The sequence below is a fragment of the Oryzias latipes genome, chromosome 5 (genome assembly GCF_002234675.1).
Source record: "Oryzias latipes chromosome 5, ASM223467v1".
In the NCBI taxonomy this organism is placed as follows: domain Eukaryota; kingdom Metazoa; phylum Chordata; class Actinopteri; order Beloniformes; family Adrianichthyidae; genus Oryzias; species Oryzias latipes.
In genome coordinates, this window is record NC_019863.2 from 27,722,714 (window position 1) to 27,732,588 (window position 9,875).

Sequence of the window (9,875 nt, forward strand, 5' to 3'; positions counted from 1 at the left end):
TAATTAATAAATATTATTTTATAGAAATCTAAAAAAGTGTCAATTTGCAAAATTATCTTCACTGCATGGTCAAAAAGGAAAGATGCGTATTAATAGTAGAATCAAACTTTACAGTTGATCATCAACAGTTGTGCATGATTACTTGCTCATAAAAAGACGTTAGTTTAACAGAGTTATCATTATTTTGTGTAACAGGTTTGGAAATTCTGCCTTTTTTTAATTCATAATTAGTGTTTCATAAAAAAATTTAGAGGATGGAAAAACCTGATTTTAGCAGAAAATATCCCTAAAATTCACAACGTTTTTTAAAAGCTAGTATATAATTCTGCCTGTGGGGTGAGAAAAAAAATGAAAAATGTTATTTTTCTGCCAAGATAGAAAATAAGACACTATTTCTTTAAACAAGGGTCGTTTTTTACTTTATTAAGATTCTGTTCTTGCAGTTTACCAAACAAAAAATGTGATTAAATCCAGAAACACACCAAAATCACAATGCAGTCAATCAGAAAGGTAATTAATGCAAGTATTAGGTAATTAAACAGCTGCTTATACAGTTAATGTAGGGACTTAATAGTTCCACTGAAAAACTGTACCACTGCATGGGATAAATATAATGAGGCTACGATCCACAGTATCTGCTCTAAATGAAGCATTTTCAAGCAAAGAACAAACATTTGTTTCTTTTTTTAAATAAATATTATTATATAATTTTAAAGTAAATGCACTTATGATATTTTTCTTTTTTACAAGCATGCTTGTATCTGCACATAAGGAAAGGAAAGCAACTGGATATAAAACTTTTCCAGGTTTCATTTTGACGATGCTGGTCCTGCTGATGGTGGGCTGAGTTGAAGATAACAAACTTTCTCTCCCTCTCATTTCAATTTTCACTTTTTTACACCCACATCTAGAGGTACTGCAGGCTGTATTTGTCAGAGCAACTCCCCACAAATCAATTTCAAAGAAGAAAAAATCAAGGTTTAAGTCAGGTTGTGCACATGCATGAATATCTATGTAACAGTATTTTGTGTACATGGCTGTGTTGCACGACCCAGAAAGCGCTCTGGGTGTATAAATAGCAGGCCATTGTTGAGAGCTCACAGAACCCTCAGTAACTGGATCTGGTCTGTCACTCAGTGTCCAGAGATAAAGTCAGACATCACTGCTCATACGTCCCCTGATGATTCTATCCAGTCTCAAGCTTTTATTTCCATCAGGATTAAATTGATATTAATGACCAAATGACTGAATGATCATTGTGAAGTGCGAATGTTGTGATCCTTGCTTCATTGCTGTATCAGTTAACGCGAAAGCTCAAAAACAACCTTTGGAGTAATACTTTGAGAGGCCGGGACTGAGGAGGCTAATTGGAAGTGAAATGGTTTCCATCTGGGATTGATATAGTGTTTCAGCTGTTGAATAACCTGTATCCCTCCCTGTTGTATATTTAGTTTCATAACGTATGAAATGCAGATATTGGACAGTTTAGCACCCTGACTTACATAAAGCCATGTGACAGCAGTACGTGCAGAATGCAGTCAAGAATTGTCTTGCATCCCTGAGCAAGATGCCACGTTGTTGGTAAAGCATGTCGCTCTCAAATTTTGTACGTCTTCAGAAATAGAGGTGTTACTCATGTCCCATGGTAATGCCACAAATGTTGGCTTGTGAACTATGCACTGATAACAAGCCAGATGATACCCCTCAAGTTGTGCCAAAACAACCCCCAGAACTTCTTTTTTACAAAAGCAGTCATGGATTTTGAATCAGAAGACTGGTGGAGAGTTTCCCACCATCTTTGTTTCAGTTTTACAGGAGCTAAAGAACAGAAAATATATGACTGTATTTCAAGGTTTTGTGAAACAGTTTGTCCAAAATAAGCACAGTTTATGTTAGAAAAAAAACGCAGAACTGTTTGCCATCACATGTCTGCACGTGCGCTTTTGCAGCCTTGGTATATTTTTTTTATAAACATTTATGCAAAATTAAAAATATTTGTGTCTTCCGGTAATTTGTCAAAAAGTAAAGGTTGTGAGTTTTTTTCAAACATTTACCTCACAGTAAGTAGATTTAAGGAGCTTTTCACTGTAAAAACGGAATTTCAAGGAAAGTAAAAAGACCTTTGTTTAAAAAATTTGACTTATTTTCCAACTTGCACGAACAATAATCTCATCTAGAAAGCTTTGAAAAAGAAAACTAATCTTAGTTTGAGAAAACATGTTTTAGTGACCATAATCTTTTCTTAAAAATAAGATTTCTTGGTAAGTCCGTTTTTCTTACCTCACTGGCTTTTTTTCTTTTTTATTTGTGCTAAATTTAAGAAAATCTACCAATGGGGTAACAGTTTTGAATTATTTCTAAGGGGCCTGTTTTTAGCTATATTTGTCCTGCTCCACATCCTCTGCCAATGAGACACAGCACAAAGACATATACTTGTGCTTTATGTCCATATTTGATTCTTAATACTTTACATAATTTTCGCCTGGGTGTTCCCCGCCTCAGATGACCACTGGGTTACATTACAGACCTCATGTAACCCTAAGCAAAAAGTTGCTAGTTTAAATAATTGATGTGACATGCAATGCAAAAAAATTAAATTGTTTTTTTTAATCAACCTGAAGTTTCTCTGGTGAAATAGATCCCTTGAAGTGCAGTTCAAATACTTTTTATGTTGAATTTTCACTGTAAGTGAAGACAACTGATACATATCCCCCACATGCCAACACAATACAAACACTAAAGAAACTCAGCTGGAGGTTTTGTGTGCATCGGTTTCTGTCACTATGTTGGAAACTTCTGTCTGCCCAGCCTCCGAATATGAGAGCAGTACAATTATAAAACAAGATTGACAGGTTGGATCATGTTGCATTGGCAGATGACAGACCCTGGCTGCCTGCCTGGAAGTTATTCACAGCAGTCGAGCCCCTTCAGCTCCACACATACAAGCTCACCCTTCAGAAAACCCCGACTCAGGGATCGCAACACAAGAGCCACTTGGTGGATGAGACATGTTGTGTGTGTGTGTGCAGTTTTTTTTAAAGAGGTGTTTCAAGGTCAGCCCTAACAGGGTGCACCCAAGTCCATACACCAATGGAAGCAGGTGGTGAAAATAAAAGTGCAAATAACAACCTTTGTTTGAATGTCTAGCTGTGAAAAATCAAATACTTTTTATCCTGTTGACAGGATCTGTTGATCAGTTTTGCATTAATCCTGTATACAGTACCCCAAAGCTTCAAGGTTCCTTGAGAAGCTTTTTGCCTCTGTGCGTTAAGATCCAGTCTGATGTGCCTGAAAGGTTTATTCTGTCCAGTTGTGGATCGGAGGGAGAGCAGTTGTCTATCAGATAAACGGTCGATTCAATTCCTGATTGTCCCAGTTACATGTTTGGGCCTCTAGTGGGTTAGGTTAAGCAGTAGAGACGCTTCCCCATTTCAGTCTGAATGTGTAAAAGCGCTTTAGATAGATAAAACATTGTAATATAACTGCAGACCTTTAGCTACATTCAGAGCTTTAAATGTCATAAAGTATCACACGTGTAGATTTTTTCTCTAGGTCAACCTCCTGACACTTTCTGATGACCCCAACCGGCATTAACTGATGGCTTTTCACATAGAGCTTGTTTTTTTAAAACCCTTAATGGAGCACTTGCCTGGGCTAATACATACTCTCACTGGTTTTTACCACACGTCCAAAACCGTCAACCCCTGAGCGTAAAGACAGTACAGAGTAGGATCACTCAGCTCCTCTGTAATGGTGTTTGCTATTGCAAGCTTGTGTAGATAGATGTACAGTATTTCTTCCACTTTCTGTATGATTCTCATAAGCAGTTAAAAGCAAATATCAAAATCTACTTGGGCTACACAGAGTACTAATCTGCAATAACTCCTGTCTAAATAATGGTTTATTTGAAAGTCTGTATCAGCCAATATCATCACATGACTGAACACCAACATGCTTTACACAGCAGCAATAAACATGACACATTATATATTTTTTCCTCTGTAAAGGGCCCATTTATCTATAGACAAAGCAGTTGTTTTTTTTTTGCTGAAAAGTGCAATTTTATTTTTTGCACCCTCTAAATTAAGTTTCATTTACTAAATTGGCACTTTTCTTTTTTAATCAAAAATATTTAAAGACTACACATGTATATCCTAGTATATGTTCATGTTCCTCATAATTTCCATGACTCGTTCGAGTCTAAAAACCAAAACGTGAGAAAGTTTAGCATTTTATTTTGAAAGAACGCTTGGTAACAGGAAGTGACATATACACCGCAGACAGGTGAGTTTTTTTTTTTTTTTTTCGCAGACAGGTGAGTTACTACTGTTTTTTTAACATCGTGACGTCATGAAAGTCAATGAAGACATGAAGCAGGTCGTGAAAATCTTTAGTAGGATTTAAAAATCACAAAAAATGTAAGTAATTCGTTTCCAATATTGATTCGCTATGAAAATTTTAATATTGGTCAAAAAACTAAATAAATTAACGAACTGAAAAGTTTCGTAATCTTGGAGGAAGAAGCCGAGTTTACAGATTTTTTGCTTAACTGTACAGGGCAGGCTAAAACGTGTTTGTGTTCCTGCTGCTCCTGCCTTTGAAGCTACAGAAATAGATAGAGAAAATGTGTTTGAATGATACAAAAACGTCAATCTAAATCTCCTGACATCTTTACACACCCCCTGACTTTTTTTCCCCTCATAAATGAGTGACAAGTTTGAAAGAGCTTTCAACTGAATTTCAGGAATGTGCTCTTCCATTTCCATGGTTTTTTTAAATAAATATTTTGTGCAGATCTCTGCTCTAAACTGCTGTGCTGCATTAGGCGGTGATACTGTGAAGTCCCACTGTGACATGAAGTTGTTTCATGTTCCTCTTTTGTGGAGCCACTTCCGTAGGATTTCTTCATTTTTATTCTCCAGTCAACAAGTAAAGACATTTGGGCGAAATGTTTAGCTTTTAACTTTGGACTTAAATCCTAAAAAAAAAATCTGTTATTTCTACACAATTACAGGGATCCTAAAAGAGATTGAAGCTTGATTGGACTTCAACTTTAACCAGTGGGATCCTATTGTAAACGCATCAGGGTTAAAGTAAGTATTGTTTAGGTTTGATCAACGTTCAGTGATTTTATAAACTAACCCAGAAACAGATACTTGTTCTGCTATTTTTTTAATGTAAATGAGGTTATTAAAAGGGAAAGACATGCTGGTGGTCTGCAGCTCTTTACCCTGTTGTTTTGTGTGCATCTTGACTGTTAAACAAAGGTTGTTTTGCAGCAAACACTAAAAAATAACTCTTAAAACACTGATGTTTTGAAATAGTTAGGATGACACCAACCTGATCATTCTGAGGCCTGCCAGCTGTTGCACACAAGCAATTCTAGAGCTGAAAACGTTAAAAATGTCAATGAACCACGTTTTGTCCTCCCTAAATAAAAAAATAAGAGGTTTTTAGAAAGTGCGCGGTTCACAATATGCGTTAAAAATAGTCACAAAAAACCTTTGGACAACAGCCTTTTCATGTTTTACTTCCTTCGAAGAGCTAAACTGTTGTTGTAAATGAAAGGGGACGTGCTTGCGGGACAACCCTCTTGTTGGTTAGAAGGAGAACCATTCCAGTCCTGATTTTTATTCATTTACAAACTTGATTTTGTCACCAACTCATTAGGTTGTGTCTTGGTTGAAAGGGGGCTAATTTTTTACAAAACATTGTAGTTTTCTGTTCAAATTTAGATTTTATGTCTACAGTTTTCCAGACATGGATCTTGTAGGCCACTAAAACCAACAAAGTCTTTCTTTTTTTCCTTGGCAGCAATAACTAAATAATAATAAAAGTGTAAAAATAAAAGCTATAGTCTTTAAATATGATCATTTCACACAATAGAAGATTCTTTCTAAAAGTACAATTACATGAAAACAGGACAGAGTCAAAGGTGTTAAGCAGTGTGTGGAAACTGATGGTGGGACTAAACAAAGGCTTTGATTAAATGATTAGAAACGGAGGATGCAGTTTATAAAAGCATGAGCTTTGGAAGTTCTTCAACGGCGAATAAATCTTCTAAGGGATGTGTCGACTCAAAAGCCCTCCACACATTTTCAGGGACTTCTTGGAAACTGCTAAGCAGTCTGAGGTTTTAAAATGTTTACTTGTTAATTTCCCATAAAAACGCATATTTTGTCCTGTTGGTTCATAACAGCAGAAGTGCTGCTTACTGTGTAGAAAAATGACTTGCCTGTCTCCAACAGCAAGTACAGAGCGTTGCAATATAAAAGAAATATGTTTGCCCTTTAACGAGTTGAATGAATGCATACCGGTTTTAAGGAAAAATTACAGAAAAACTTTATTTACAGCTTTAATATCAATCTGTTCTGTTCCGGATTGGAACAACATTCATTATAATTAACCGTGAACATCCTCTGTGGCGTTCCAGGTCCCTGAGTTGGTGAAATGGAGGAAGCATATAAGGAATTGTACCAGCAGTTTCTCCGCCTGAGGTCACTGTGCCTCAAACAGGCAGCCATGCTGCATCAGCTTACCACAGCTCTGCAGAAACACCAGGGTTTGCACTTCTGCCTGAGCATGCATGCCACTAAACGTCCAATATTTGACCTAAAACTTCAATGATTTGTTCTTAGGTGCTCCTGCTCTCGTTGGAGAAGTGGGTGAGATGAATTTAGTCCCTTCTCACGACTCCCCTGTTTATCACTATGAACATCCTCGACCCCTCGTGACTGAAGAACAGAAGCGTGCACCACCGTGTGGCGTTAGCCGCCCCGTTGGAAGCCAGGGGGCTGTTCCCGGACTTCTCGCTGAAGATATGGCAAAGCTCAGCGTGGACACAGCTAATCAGCGAAAACAGAATTTGAAGGCGGATAAAATAAATCAGTCATGTTTAGACCCATCCATGTGGTTCGAAGCCTCCTCCGGCGGTTCAAAACTTTTGAGGATAAGTTTCCCCAATGAGGTCAGGGCTGTGCACCCGGTAATGGTTAGAAATAATATTTATCAGTCCTGTGTTCGGATGAGTCCTTTACAAGCTTCTTCTTCATGTCTCTTAGATGCCTGCAGCCTCCGACCCTTATCTGATCAATGAGTGCCTCAGCCCGTCTGGAGGGGCTATGCTTTCTGAAGTTGCTCTGCAATCCCACGTGTGTGAATTCTGCCAGGCGGTTTTTCCTGGGGAAACCAGCACCAGAGGAGATTTCTTACGGCATCTCCACACACACGTGGCGTAAAGCTCTTCTCCTCGTGCTGGGATTGTGTCTTAGCTACAATTCCTCTTAGAACTCTACTGTTGGACCCCGTCTTTCAAAGAACTCCTTTGAGTGAGGTTGGGCATGACATCTCTTTGTAAAACTACAAGCACTCTATAAAAAGCATTGCACATGCAGCCTTTTCATTCAATTGTCCTTAAGCTATATATTTTTATACTGTCTTTTCTGAAGGTTCATTGGCTTTTTAATTTAACCTAATTTTCACCAAATTCTTTCAAATTGCAAGAGACAGCTATCATCATAAAAAAGGGGTGGGATTAAGGGGCGGGGCTACCCACCAACAGCCACACCCATGTAGAGGAGATTATTCTTTTAACAGAGGGTTCAGATAAACATTAAATATGGCTTTTTAAACCATTTAGTTTTGGGGATTTTGGCTTAGAACTTTATTATCATAAATAAAACACCCATGAAAACTTTTTTTTTATTCTCATAGGGGGACTTTAACTACTTTGAATGTTGAGTTTTTTTTATTTCTATTTTGCTTCAGCTCAGCACTTCATCCAGTCGACTTTCATGCATTAATCATTGATTGTCTTTTTCTTTTTTTCTAAACACACAAATAAAAGATGTGTAATGAATTGTCAGGTTTGAAAACGAGTTACTGGGAAAAAAAAGGTAAAAAGCTCCTCTGATCAATGAGTGCGATGTTGGGGGGCCCAAACTCAACCTTTATCAACTAATTCAGTTTGTTAAGAATATAAAAAATAGAAATAGCCTTCTTTGCTGCACATCAAAACATCTGCACTGTAGTACTTCCTGTTTTTTTTTTATATCTACATTGGATTTTTCTTAAGCATGTTGGAAAAAAACAAGTCTTGGTGTTTATTCCAAATTTCTTCTGTAAAGAAAAAAATGTTTGTTCCAAATAAATAACACTTTGAAGTGTGAAATTTAGTATCTCCTCTGCTGATTTGTGTTTTTCCCTCATAATGTAATTTATGAGGGAACTAATACTTAGTTTTATTTTAGTTTTCTAAAATTGTTACTTTAATACCTCTGTTTTACAAGGAAGTGGAACCTTTTTTTAAAACAGCTATCAAACCTGTCATATGGTTTCCCTTTAAAAAACAATCGAACCCAGAAATGGTTTGCTTTTAAATACTTTAACCATAACGGTAAAACATTTTGGAAAAAAAAATTCAAAAACATAAGCGCATTGAACAAAATTTCCCAGCTTTCTTTAATTTTAGGAGTGTTTGTGCTGATAGTCGTCAGCTTCTGCTTAAAGTACTTTTAACTTCCTTATTAATTAGGCTGCAGATGATTCACTGGGGCAGCTTCCATGACCTGCTTCTATTTTCATTGAGGCTGTTTAATGGAACTCTTATATATTGATGTAAAAGCATATTTTACACAAATATCATTTATATATAACCAGCATGGCAGTAAACTGCTCATAACTTTGAAGACAAAAAGTGGTTCTTGAAAGTAAAAAAATGCTCAAGGTTAAAATGTGTTGTTTGCAAAACCTTCTTTCCAACACATCAGATAACGGCTGAGATGCTTGGATCTCGCCGTCTCAGGAGCTGTGACACGTGCAGCCGTGTGTGGAGGAAGCAGAGTTCCCCTGGATCGTCTGAGGTTTGTGTGTCGGTGAGGAGGAGCTCTGACGACATCAGCAGCGGTGGCGGTGAGTCACGGCAGCAGAGGTGTTGCTGTGTGACGCAGCTTCTTCAGCAAATCAGAGCTGCCCAAAAAGAAAAGAGAATCTCCACGGAAAAGAAGGAGGCCCAGTTTTAGATCAGTAAAATAACATTTATTTAAGGGTAACAAAATAAATTATTTGCTTTTCAACACAAACTCAGGAAGTTACAGATACAATGAAGACAGAAAGGCATAACTGATGCACAGCAAGCTGCCTCAATGACACACTTGATGATGGATTTACTAAAACAGGAACATTTCCATCATTATGAGCAGGCTAAATTCACCTTTGCATTTATAGTAAAAGTTAAGGTAAAGTTCCGTCCGTCATCAGTATCTTTCTGTTGTGTGTTTCCTTTACTTTTCTAGAACTACTAAATAAAAACTCACTATTCTATCTCTTGATGTTCTACCTTTATTTCATCTGAAGATGCTCATGTGTATCTAAGATTACAAAAATCTATAACTGTGAGATGCTATTGTGATTTTTCTGAAGAAAATCCAGTGAAATGTTTTAATATTAATCACATTTTAAAAAGAAAGGTGTGGGGGGCTTAAAAACAGGAAAAAGGCTTTTATTTAATGTTTTCATTTTCAATCTTGTTGTTTTTAAAGACAGCTTTCTCTAAAATTGAATTGTAGCACTTTTAATGCAAAACTGTGAGGAACTGAAAACTAAGATCTGATGTCACCAAAGCAGGAGAGTGTCTCCATTTATTTTTTACATAATTCAGTATCTGAGGTCTATAGTCTATTAACCCTAGTGCTATCTTAGATGACCCCACCCTTACATTGACGTGTTCTCCCTACCATGACAAAGGTGGATAAAGGTGGAAAGATTTCATTTAATCCTTGGACACCAGTGAAGATCACAAATCATTGAAGAAAAAAGGTTCAGCGCACTATCTAGTGGGTCTAGATCAGTGTTTTTCAACCAGTGTGCCGCGGCAC

At 37.1% G+C, this 9,875-nt stretch overlaps 1 protein-coding gene across 2 annotated transcripts; it reads left to right on the forward strand.

Moving 5' to 3' along the window:
* Nucleotides 1-4,304: 4,304 nt before the first annotated feature.
* Nucleotides 4,305-8,170, forward strand: LOC105354143. 2 transcript variants are annotated; one of them, XM_011475497.3, is made up of 5 exons: nucleotides 4,305-4,418; nucleotides 5,015-5,093; nucleotides 6,434-6,562; nucleotides 6,639-6,985; nucleotides 7,062-8,170. In XM_011475497.3, the coding sequence occupies exons 3-5, from the start codon at nucleotides 6,451-6,453 to the stop codon at nucleotides 7,236-7,238; spliced, it is 636 nt and encodes a 211-aa protein (XP_011473799.1). In that variant the 5' UTR covers nucleotides 4,305-4,418; nucleotides 5,015-5,093; nucleotides 6,434-6,450; the 3' UTR covers nucleotides 7,239-8,170. The 2 variants fall into 2 exon arrangements, with proteins under 2 accessions (XP_011473799.1, XP_023810986.1); XM_023955218.1 differs by lacking the exon at nucleotides 4,305-4,418 and having other exon boundaries at nucleotides 4,440-5,093; nucleotides 6,639-6,967.
* Nucleotides 8,171-9,875: the final 1,705 nt, after the last annotated feature.

What these genes read in the sequence shown, in the direction of transcription:
- LOC105354143 (XM_011475497.3), top strand. Translation starts at nt 6,451, where the DNA reads ATGGAGGAAGCATATAAGGAATTGTACCAGCAGTTTCTCCGCCTGAGG. An exon ending in AGCTCTGCAGAAACACCAGG is followed by an intron (nt 6,563 to 6,638) that starts GTTTGCACTTCT and finishes ATTTGTTCTTAG; the next exon opens with GTGCTCCTGCTCTCGTTGGA. An exon ending in AGGTCAGGGCTGTGCACCCG is followed by an intron (nt 6,986 to 7,061) that starts GTAATGGTTAGA and finishes CATGTCTCTTAG; the next exon opens with ATGCCTGCAGCCTCCGACCC.